Raw genomic sequence first — 12,496 nt, 5'->3', positions numbered from 1 at the left:
GATGTGTGTAAACAGCATACTGGAATATTTTAAATTGGATTAAAGCTCCCCAGACAAAAAAAAAAAACCCAAAACAAAACAAATTTTAGCCCAGTAATCAGGTTTTTCGGTGCATGTAATCTGATATTCATCATTATTCTACAGACTGTGGACAAATAATACCAGATAGTGAACAGCTGCCCCCAATGCCATGAAGAAACTTATGTGAAATCTGAAACCATAAAAAAAGCTTCAATACATGTTTACCATTTATATTAAAAAATAAATAAATAAATTGTGGCAGAAACTTTCGATTATAATTCAAATTATTCCTTTATTGCTGGGTTTATTTGCCGGTTGCAAATTGACTAGAGGTACATATGTCATGTAGTTATAAAGAAATGACTAATGTATTGTAGCCCCAGAAATTTTCCATTATTAAATTACCAATAATGATAACTCAAAATTACTGAGAAGTAATAAAGATAAACACCTGAATTAGTGCCAAAATCAGATATTCTACATAGAAACTGTACGGATCCAGATATAAATCTATTCACTGATGACCAGTATTCAATCCAGTATTCTTTTCTGATGAAGAACTGTCACCACTGGTCCAAACAATTTAGGTGAAAAAATAATCATGTCAATGAACTAGATTTTCTCCCTCTCTGATTTAACCGAAATGTACATATTTGGCTTGATACGCTGTTAATAAACCTACTGGCGTAACCAGACCCAGTAAGAGATCCATAAAGAACAACAGTGTGTGATAACTGTAAAGAGAGGGTGTGATATGAGTCTGGCCTCCATTGCTAACTTCAGCTGCTGACTCGAGATCAACCACAATGAGCAAGCACCCTGGGTGACTGCGGGGGACGTGCAATCCAAAGTGTTAAGTGACTCATTTACCACATGGCAGCTGTGTGTGTGATGAAAGTTGGTTGGACAAGAATGAAATGGCTTACAGGACTCACAAAGCCGAATTTAAACGAGACATCACGTGCTCGAGACTTATGCACCGGTAATATAAATATGCAACTGTAATGATATTTTTAACAAGTGACCAGAGAGCAAATTTTCCAGCTCTTCTGTTCACTGTGATTTTTGTTTAGACAAAGCTCTGGTATGAACTCCTATGATTTTGGAGCCCTTCAAGGTGCTCGCTGTATTTTTAAATAAAATAATAATAATAAAAAAAAATCGAATCTTTCCACAACAGTCATCTTGATTTTTGGAGGAAGCATCATTAATATGCAAACGTCAGTAAATGTAATGTTGAGAAGTAGGGATGCATCGATACCTGTTGTTTGGTACCAATGCTGACACCAAAATGAGCAACCTTCTAAGTATTAAGGAATCAACGATGTCATAGAACTTTCTATTTAGCTCTATTTATGTTTCCCAGTCTATTTATGTGTCTATGCACATACTATACTAGGCTCATTCCTTATAAATTCTTTATAAATGAATTACATTAGCTAGCTAGGTAGATCGAGTCCAGCTGCAGTGGAGAAGCTCTTCAGAAATGTGATTCTGTACAGCTTTAAGTAAAGTACACTTTACTGTCATCAATGCACCCGATGCGAACGATAGTTTATGATCATCAATAGCCAACATACTAGGCAAGACTGTTCTTTTCACTCACCAAGCATTATCTGTAGACATTTCTCTCACCGAGTTAGCATTTGCTGCAGTATTTCCTTGCTGCCATGTGCTGGTAGTAATGAATTCCTAGTGCTGAGTTTTGTTTGAAATGTTTTACCAGGTTACTTGTATTGCAGGAAGATGCTGTAGTTCCTTCTCTGGATGTTTCATAGAGAACAGTTCACAGTTTGCTTCGCTTTGATTGGTGTCATTAATCATGGAATACGTCCTTGTCAGTTCATGTTGTCTCTACATTGGCATGGCGACGTACCCTAGAATTACATCAAACAGTTTCACATTAGGACAGATGTTGGTATCAGAGCAATTTTTCCAAGTATGAGTAAAAGAGAACGATAGCAGATGGATACCCGATACTAATACTGATGTCAATAACAATGCATCCATATTGAGAAGCTATCCACAACCTCAGCTCTGCAGAAAAGGCTTTATTTATTTGTTCAAATAGATTCAATGCGATTAAAAAGAATGATTTTTTTTTTTTTTTAAATGTAAGTCAAAATCTACTTCATAGTCATAATGTATACTGCATAATGAAATAAGGTAGAAAGCCCTTCAGTGCTACGTTACACACTGAAAATTTCAACAATGTTTATTTAAGTGTAGACAAGTGAGAACAAATGCATAACTTACAACCCCAATGTAGAAACCTAAACAGGATTGGGAAAAAAAAAAAACACCAACAACAACTGGCACAACAGTGCAAACAGTCCAAGTAACTGAATATACTCTGCAATCATCAAAATAATTGAATTAGAAACACACCATTTTGTTTTAAAGTTCGATATGCCTACCATCACACGGTCCACTGATTTACCAACTAAACCCCAAAGCTAATTTTCTTTTCTTTATTTCTTTGGACCACAGCCTGTTCGACTTTTCATCCTCATCTTGTTAGTTCTATTCCGATTTTCTTCCCAATTATGCCAGCTCAATAGTTTATTGCACTTTCTGGGCTGTAGTTCTACAGTAGATAATGAGCCAAAACTGTCCTTTTTCGCATTCATTTCCCTAGTGCATCCTAATTCTCAGTGACTGAATGTCAACACCATATAGTGGACATGGCCTGTTTACTCATATCTGACCCAGAAAGGCGAACGTGGCTGTGTTCTTCGAGGCACAGATGGCAGGCTGGATGGATCCTCGCTGGGCAGCCAGCTCTTGGCTAGCTGAGCCTATCTGTCTTTGGCTGTGTTCACTAGATGGGTGTTAGTTTGGAAAATGTAACAGGAGCTAGTTGTTCTCTGTTAGATGGGGATTTCAGAACGTCTTGGGACAAAGGAACAATATCAGAAAAACATGAATCAGAGATACAATGCTGACATCATACAAACCCTCACACTTTTCACACATTACCACCAACATATTATTACACCGAAGCATGATGACGTTTCCCAGTTATCGTCAAAGAGCAAATGATTATCATTCATAACTATCTGAGTCTCATAATGCTGTCTGATGTGGATTGGCTCGATTATTTTTGGATGAAGAATAACTGAATAACTTTCTTGCTCAATATTTATCATTGACAAATATGACTACTTGGGCCAACAGTGTAAAAACCGAGCTTTTGCTTTAACAAACTCCACAAATTATGATTGCTTAGATTATTCCGCATACACATTAACTCTCACACATTAGAGCTTATCAAATAAAAACAATCTTCAACCATAGCATCTACATGCTCAGTTAAAGATGTAAGATTGTATAACAAATACAGATGCAAGAAAAAAATCATGCAGCCTGATCATCTGAAAATCGTTTCTGAATATTTCGCATTACGATCTGAGTCACCATCATTTGCCATTTGCACACTATGTGGCATGTCATTATTTGTTCACAGATTGGACTAATTGAGGCGCCAGAAGAATGTCTCTCGTGTATTATGCATGCTACTTGCTCTCTCGAGTGCTACTTGGCTTTTCAACCTCATAAAGATGCTAACCATGGGAAATAATGAAAAATTACCTTGTAATATATCACTATGAATCCCACTCTGTTCATTAATTATTCAGAGATTTTTAAAGGCCCATAAATGCCCATCCAAATAGATCGGATCTCGTATTAACCTATAACACCAAACACTGTGCCACATGTCAGGATGTGATGGAGGAGGAATATTCTAAAGGTGTCAGGACCCCCCCCCCCCCCCCCCCCCCCCCCCAAAAAAAAAACAAAAAAACACATGACACACCTTGTTGCTCTGAACAAACTCTTACTTCTGTCAGTGTTTAATGTATGATTCCTTCCTTTCCTTCTTCTCCTAATAACCTCTAGCACTGCCGCTCCATCCATAAGCCTCTGCCACTGTGACAGATACCATCCATAACTAATGCTATTAGTTAACCTTATTCTTGGGAGAAGGGCAGAAATCTCGGATGCCAAAGACATTGCGAGTGTATCTCTTTCACCATGGCTAATGAATTGGGAGTGACAGGAGGCATGCCGATCCCAGCCGGCGTATCCCCTGCCTCAGCCACAACCTCCATATCACCTTATTTATTGCCTTAAATTGGTATTAGCCAGGAGAATTGCAGATGCAGGTTACACAATACATTACAATAAAAAAAAAAAAAAGAATGATATGCCACAAACCACATATCTGATGTAGCCAGACAAGGTTAAAAAAAAAACCAACAACAATCTTTTAAACAATTTAGGATCCTGTTAGTGCACCCATTACACTACACTCTAATAAAAAAGGATATTAACTGTTCCAGCACCATGGATATTACCGTTCCTTCTCCCTGAGGTGGTACCATCAAGTATACATCTTTTGTACCTTTCATTTGTATCTTTTACTCAGAAAGATCCATGTAGTATATCTGCATAGCTTTTTGTATCTCATTATGGTCCATTTATGTATCTCAAATCATTTTAAACGTACACTATATCCACATTTCTTGGACAAAGATGCATATTAAAGGTACAGAAGGTATACCCTTGAAGGTACCACCCGGGCAACAAGAAAGTGTGGATTCTTAATAGTTTAGCACAATTATTTCTGAAAGTGTACCATTCTCTGTCTTCTCCATCCTTTTCGATTGCGATAAGGATGTTTAAGGATGTTTAGACAGAGTATAGATATTTTAAGAGACACTGTAGGTGTAGCTGGTCCAAATATCAACCCAATTTACGAGCCTCTTGGTCACCAACTGCCCCAATTTCACATTTAAATCTAGGCTAATAGGACAATGACAGACCCACAACAAAGTAAAAGCCATGCTTAAAATGGTGGCTGCTTGAGCTCTATTTTTCTTCTAACTTTTTTGCTTCAAACCTTCAGTACCTTGCATAAGTATTCACCACCCTTGAACATTTCCATGTTTAGGAGTGTTGCAACCTGGAACTTAGACCGACTTGGTCATGAATCTACACAAAACGCTCATAAAAGTTAAGTTGGTAGGGGAAAAAATGATCTAGTTTGGAAAATTATTCACAAATGAAAGAAGCAAAAGTTGTGGTTGCATAAGGATTCAACCCTGTTGGTGTAAAACTCCTAAATTAGTTCTGTTGCCAAGTTGCCACCCGAAGTCACATAATTAGATGAATGGAGCTAAATTGTGTGCAATTAAATTGTTTCATGATCTCAATATACACAGTGCACCTGTTCCTAGAGAACCTACCTCAACAAACAGCATCACGAATATTAACAAGTCCGGAACAAAGTTCTAGAAGATCAATCAGAGATGTTTACTTAACATTTCATGGAGCACTATTAAGTCTATTATTGTGTAATTGAATTTAAAAGATTTCAGTTAAGTCCATTTCGATTCCAGGTTACAACACTACAAATGTAGAAGAGTTCAAGCGTGGTGAACACTCACGCAAGGCGCTGGAGTTGTCCTGACACTTCTTCTGTTTATATGTGCATGTGCTTTTTTTTCAATCATCTGATTTGTCATGATTTGCTTAAACATTCTGATCTCCCTCGTGTTGAACTGTGTTCACTGAAATGCTTTTTTTTCTCTCTCTCTTTTTATTTCAGAAAACTGGACACTCAAACCGAACATTTGGGCGGTTTACCCATGGTGTGTTTGGTTTTATAGATAACAGGTTATTACAAAAAGAGATTTTACAATCACATCATGGAGTCTGTCGGTGATCGTAGAGTTTGGTTTGTGCTTGAGATTGAGGATGCGTTTTAGCTAGAAGTATTAAATGCTGTCCATAAAAACACACACAAGGACCTTGAGTGGTCTTGCACAACAGTTATAGTACCAGTCGAAGTTGTGCACTTTTTTATGTTTTTCTGCAAAAAATAAAAAAGTTAAAAATAGGTACCCGGTGGAGCTAATGAAGAGCTTGATAGTGAGCCGATGATATGATTTAATAGGATTAGGGGGGAAAAAGAGAAGCATTCTAGGCTGTCCTTTTGTTCTAGTGCACATCTAAGATCATGCTCAAAGTCTAATTATAATGACATTCACTCCGGAATATTATCATATGTATATGCCATGTTTTTAATAACGTGTGATGAACGACAGGAAAAAAAAACAAAAAAACACAAATCTGAATTGAGCATCAAGCCATCCTTTATTCTTCTACTTCAGTTGGCACCTGAACGAATATTTAATAGCGCTACTTGTGTCTTATCGTGCCACTGCTGGAAAGCCTCTACTTAACCATGTATTATTAACCATGTAATACAGATACACAGCAGATAATGAGATAATTCAGTATAATGTATTCTCTCCATCAAAATGAGCTTCACCATGTATACAGTTTCTCCAGCAAGCATCCTTCATCTTATTGCTGACCATGTTTGTGTTATTTTATGAAATGTCATAGTATATGATTGATATTTTATGTGTTTTTAATAAATCTGTTTTTGGTTGGATTGAATTATCATTTTTCATTTGTGTTGTGCTTGATGTTATGGGGATGGGATTACTATGTTGGTGCCTTTTTCATTGCATTTGTGGTGCGTGTGTGTGTGTTTGAGAGGGAGAGAGAGTGCGAGAGAGAGTGCGAGAGAGAGTGCGAGAGAGAGAGAGAAAGAAAGGGCAGTCATGCACTAGAGAAAAATCTGTCAGAGAGTTCTGATTAAGTGAGAACTGACAATACCTCAATTTAGCCGACACATCCTAGACCTAATGAATAATGAATACTGAATAATTTTGCACAATGACTTGCATTTTATCTACTCCGTTAGATAGAAACGAGGCATTCATTTTCACAATGAAAACCAAATCATTGCTCTGATTAACAGCCCAATTAATTTTACAATGTTTTTGTCTTTTTTTTTTTTTTTTTTTACCTTGCTTTACAGTGACCTTAACAACATTTAACCTAAAGTGTACATTCATTCAGACATGAACTGTCTCACCTTAAATTTGATTTTTGAGTGGATATGCTATATCATATATCCGTTACAAGACAAATATGTGTATTAGGGAGACTGGAATGATGAATGTGTCAGTTTTTTAGTACTGTGATATCTGAACAATCAGCCTTGGACAACTATACAACATCCATACTTCCCATTGGGTGTTTATAAAAAAAAAAGAAAAAAAAAGAAAACTAGCCTCCAGTGAAATATAGGCAGCAATATATATTTTTAATACAGTTCTGATGTAAACCCATATGTGTCAGCATAAAGGCTATCAGTGACAGTGTTGTTAGGAAATAAATGCATGCTCAGCAGTTTTATTTTTTTAAACCAGGGATTGGGAGTGTGTGTGACTGATTCACTGGGGGTGGGACTGGTTTCTATAGTAACAGTGCATTCCTGTTTTCCTCTCCCCTCTGCCACTATGGAAGCGAAGTATTTCGCTCGTGCAGGAAACAGAGTTATGGTAAAGCCTTTTTCTCACTTTTGCATCTTTTTAAACGTTCTAGCCCATTGTAGGTCTTTGTCACCCATTTAAATTCATCCTCTGCTTTCCTGTACTTGGTTCCTAGTGAGGTTCTGTTATTTTTTCATTCGTGCATATATATATATATATATATATATATATATATATATATATATATATATATATATATATATATATATATATATATATATATATAATATATGAGAGAGAGAGAGAGAGAGAGAGAGTTTGCTCAATATACAGCAGAACCGGACAATGCACAGATATATATATATATATATATATAGAGAGAGAGAGAGGCTGTTGTAAATGAAAATACCAGGATATCAGCAGTTTATGAAATACTCAAATCAGCCTGTCTGACACCAACAACCAAGCCATGGTTAAAGTTACAGAGATGATACTTTTTCCCCATTCTGATGTTTGATGTGAACCTTAACTGAATCTCTTGACCTGTATCGGCATGATGTTATGCACAGTGCTGTTGCCACATGATTGGCTGATTGGATGACTGCATAAATGTTCCTAAAAAAAGTGGATGGCGAATGTATAGTTCTCTTTAGAAATAAAAGCTGTGCATTGTCTGGTTCTCCCATACATTTTTTTTTTTTTTTTTGTGGCAAAACTGGAACAAGATAAGTTCCTAGAAGAGCGAAATCTCACATAGAAACACAGAGCAGCCTCAGCTGCTGAGTTAATTTTATTTGTCGGTGTTATTTTCCTACTTGATTGCACTTATCATTTCAGCCTGGCAGGTTTTTGATTTCAGTGTGATTGGCTTGTTTCTCACCTGCAGACTCTGAAACCACGGAGGACGAAGCAGCCGAGCCTCAAATGGAGACCAAAGACGGAGGCAGAGGTGATCCAGATGAGACCTCCCAGCGGGTCCCTACAGGTAATTACACTATTTTCGCCAAAATCATTGTTACTTTCCAGATGTCACACACATCCCACCCCACACTGCCTCTTCAATTCACAATGAACACACACATTTTTCATTTATTTTATTTTTATTTAACTTTTAATTTAACCTGGCAAGTAATTACATATACAAATATGTATTGGCAAGCATCAATGGGGATTGAAAGTGGGATGGAAAGTGGAAGGGGGAAAAATGTATGACACATTTACAACAAAAGTTTTTTTTTTTTTTTTAATTAATAAATAAACAGGAAAAAAAACAAAAGCAGCAATGCATGACAAATTTAAGAAATGTATAAAAGTACACATATGATTTTCTTCTATGTTTATTGTGAGAACTTCATGGTTTATTACAGTTTCAGTGAGAGAAATTCAGTGTCATTTATCTATTTTGATCTGCTGTCTGGTCTCTGTTCACACTACTGTGTACTGCTACATCCACAGTGTCACCTTGTTTACTTCACTCTTTGTTGTCTTATCTCAGAACCAGAAAAAAATTACTTTGGTGAGATTGAAAATCTCATAAATTGCCTTCTTTTTTCCCCCCGCTTGGTTTTAGATCTGCGTGCCTCAATCGATCTTCTGTGCACACAGGCCTTAGACAAACCCTCAGAATCCTTAAAACCCTAAAGCAATATAAAATATCCATAAATGTCTTATCGCAGTGTCTCACACATACATCAGACTCTAAGGTGGAGTTACTCATGCTGTTCTTGCCATCGGCCTATCTGGAGCTAAATCGATCATTTACACCGACGTGAAAATATTTATCAAAAATAAATAGCATTTTATGCAGAACTTTGCCTATACATTGCAATATACTGTAAAGTCAAGGCCAAAGACATTTACTGTGTTATGTTTTACTTTGATTCCTTACAAAATGGTCAAATAGTACATGTTAAGTTATTAATAGAGAAAAAAATAGGGAAAATCAGGGATAAAATGAACATGAATACAAAATGCACAAGGAACACCAACTTTGTCACTCAACTGTATATTTAACCATATATTTTCGTTTATATGTATCCATATCTCATATCCATCAATAAATATATTATTCTGATTTTCTACCACAGAACTGCTGCATCCTTGAATCTGATTGGCCAGAAGGTGTTGATTCCTTTTCTATAACAGAAGCTCTGAAAATAGTTAGCTAAATAGCGCATGACAGGTTTATATTAATGTGCTTCTTCTGTTTTTTTTTTTGTACAGTAACAGCTATTTCAAATTGTTTTGTATGGCAGACACATCTAATTTAACAAATATTTAACATATAACAGCTAGAATTTTTTTTTATATGTAAATGTTGGTATAGTGTATAATATATTTGTTGTTAGTAGGAGTCTACAGTGTCAGTGCATTATAACAGTCAAAAGTTAAGTTTTCAAGACAAACGACTATTCTTAGTTATGTGACAGGCTGGAATTTTTTTTTATTAACTTCTAGAGAGAGAAAAGAGAAGCTGGTGAGGGAATTCATTTTTATAGCCATTATAACACATGATAACATTCTTTTGTGGATGTTCCTCAACATTAAATGTAGCTAGAAACTGGTACTGTAATTGGTGGTAAATTGCTGTGGTATAAGTGGAACAAAACATTCCATAGTGGTTGAGTATTTTCTTACAGTATATCAGCACACCTTGTTGTGTTTTTTATTCCTTAATTAGTGCTCTATATCTGCATTCCATTACAAATCAGCTACAGTATACAAATATATGTATTTTGGCTCATCATCAAATCATCCGCCTCTTCAATCTCAGCATGTGCAGAGGTATGTGGCTTCTCTGCAAACTGTAACATTTTTAAAGACCCTTATACTGCTGATACCAACAGTGTTATTCTCAAGAGAGAAAGACTGCTTACATGTTTACAAGTACAGAAGCGAGAAGCTTATTCTGCCATTCTGTTCAGTCACTTTGCAGGATCTTTTGCAGGATGTTGGCACTTTCTGCTGTCATTATATTTGTTTTTCTCATATATGAGAAAAGCTGTCCCAGCAGCCCCTCGGGAGAGGAAGTGGGTGTACATTTGGGGTGCTTTCAGGTGGAAGGAAATTTATTTCTTATATTAGAGAATAGAAGGAAAAAAGAAAATAGTATTTCTCTAACCAAACTAAAATAGGTCACTTTTATATATATATATATATATATATATATATATATATATATATATATACATACACACATGCATACATACACACACACACACACACACACACACACACACATATATATATATATATATATATATATATATATATATATATATATATATATATATATATATATATATACATACATACACACACACACACACACACATACGGAATCTGGTGGATTTTAGTATTTAATAGGTATGTTTTTAGTAAATAATCACATTAGCCTGCTTCTTTCTCTGGCAATTGGCTTTCCGCCAGTAAGCTCAATAGTGAGTGATGGGATGCATTGTCTCCTCACTATCTAACATTGACTGCTATGAAAACCTGTCTAAATAATGAACACCCACAATTTACAGGCGAAGAAATATGGAGGGAATAAACATGTCAAGCATTGAGATTTCCTGTGGCGTGATGCATACTTGATGCATTAGGTGCATTAGAACAGTGGATTGGTAGGTGGAGGCTTTGTCTTTGTGAATCTGAAGGATGTTTGCCCTTTATATTGCCTCCCATTTTTCCCTGCATCAAGCTGCATCTGCCCACCACAACGAACTAGGTTGTGAGAGAACCGATTCCTGCTAAGGACATGCTGTCTACCACAGAGCCTGCTGGAAATGTCAAGCACCTGGTCGTTGTCTTTTAAAAAAAAAAAAAAGAAAGAAAAAGAAAAGAAAAAGCTTTCCTCAAATTGCATGTAATCCGAGCAATCCAATTCTCAGGGATTCCATAAAGTGACAGATCCTAGCCTGGATTAAATAGCATTTTCTAAGTGGTCCAACCTTCCTTTATAATTTTTTTTAGGTTTTATCTAAGTAGGCTTAAAAGGCAAAGGATTATTCTGCAGGTGTGGTTATTATAAAGCAGAATTATGGAGTATTAAAAATGGTCATTTTCATTGCTGCCATGAAATGTCTGCATATTATATCCTGAGGTTTCCATTTTCATGCGAAATAACGAGCATTTCATCATAAATGAAAGGCTGAGATTAAGATATCACATAAAAGACGATTTTTAAAAGAAGATTTCTCAGTCAGTATTTACACAGCTGCTTCATATTTAAATGTGACACAGTGACATTTATAAATTGGCATTCTGCAATCATATAAGGACACGGGTTCATGCAGTAATTAGGAAAGTTCCATTCTACATGATTATGAAAATTAGTCAATTCTAAATAAAAATATACACAGCAGTTCTTAAGTCATTTAATTATTTAACAGTATATCATTAGTTTATTATTAGTATTTACTAGCATAATGCCATTTATATATGCTTCTGTGATTGAAAACCTTAGAAGAGCCCATGAAGAATCAGTGAAAACAGTCCAGATAAACTGTTTAACTTTTTCAAACAAGGTTGCTAAAGTTAATCTGCTTCAAAGTGATGTGCTTTTTTGTCATGGAAAATCTGAGATAAAAAGTGATAAATGTAAGTTGCTCTAGATAAAATGCCATAAATGTAAATTGGCTATAAAAGAGTTATCCCTTTCAAAGGGAACTCAACATTGCATGAGCTTCACGCTGTGGGAAGTACCCTCGCATGTGACCGGCATCTGAACTTGTCTAACATCATGCCTATTTATAGACCTGCCGTGATGAGGTGATCAGGTGGCAATTAAGCGCGTCACGTGATATAAAAATGGCACCTGTGAACCGTGCCGTCAGCTTTATTGTCTTCAGCGAGACTGCATGTCAGTTGTTTGTGTAACACTCGCAAAAAGACTAATTTCCTCTCTATCATTTAAAAAAAGCAATAAATATCTCTTTACTTTTCTGTCCCCTTTAAAAAAATGAGTGAGGGAGAATTCAGGAAGTGTATCTTGCCTTGCTCCTGTTTAGGTCTGGGGCGGAGCACGCTAGGGCAGCCCTTAAGGGTTCTGACGGTGCATATTGTGAATGCCTTACAAACTTGAAGCTCCATTCACAGCTCTCTCTCTTCTCGGCTGAAGGAAG

General features: G+C 36.2%; 1 protein-coding gene across 1 annotated transcript in view; it reads left to right on the top strand.

Moving 5' to 3' along the window:
- Positions 1–12,496, top strand: part of spegb (striated muscle enriched protein kinase b) — a 102,156-nt gene that overhangs the window by 38,754 nt on the left and 50,906 nt on the right. The window contains exons 2-4 of the mRNA XM_053680591.1: positions 8,260–8,348; positions 8,570–8,601; positions 9,728–9,735. Of these exons, the coding sequence (XP_053536566.1) occupies positions 8,260–8,348; positions 8,570–8,601; positions 9,728–9,735 (129 nt within the window). The remainder of the gene's footprint in view (positions 1–8,259; positions 8,349–8,569; positions 8,602–9,727; positions 9,736–12,496) is intronic.

This window comes from Ictalurus punctatus, chromosome 6 (genome assembly GCF_001660625.3).
Source record: "Ictalurus punctatus breed USDA103 chromosome 6, Coco_2.0, whole genome shotgun sequence".
In the NCBI taxonomy this organism is placed as follows: Eukaryota; Metazoa; Chordata; class Actinopteri; order Siluriformes; family Ictaluridae; genus Ictalurus; species Ictalurus punctatus.
Note: the sequence above shows the minus strand (reverse complement) of the source record. Positions and strands in the feature narration are given on the sequence as shown.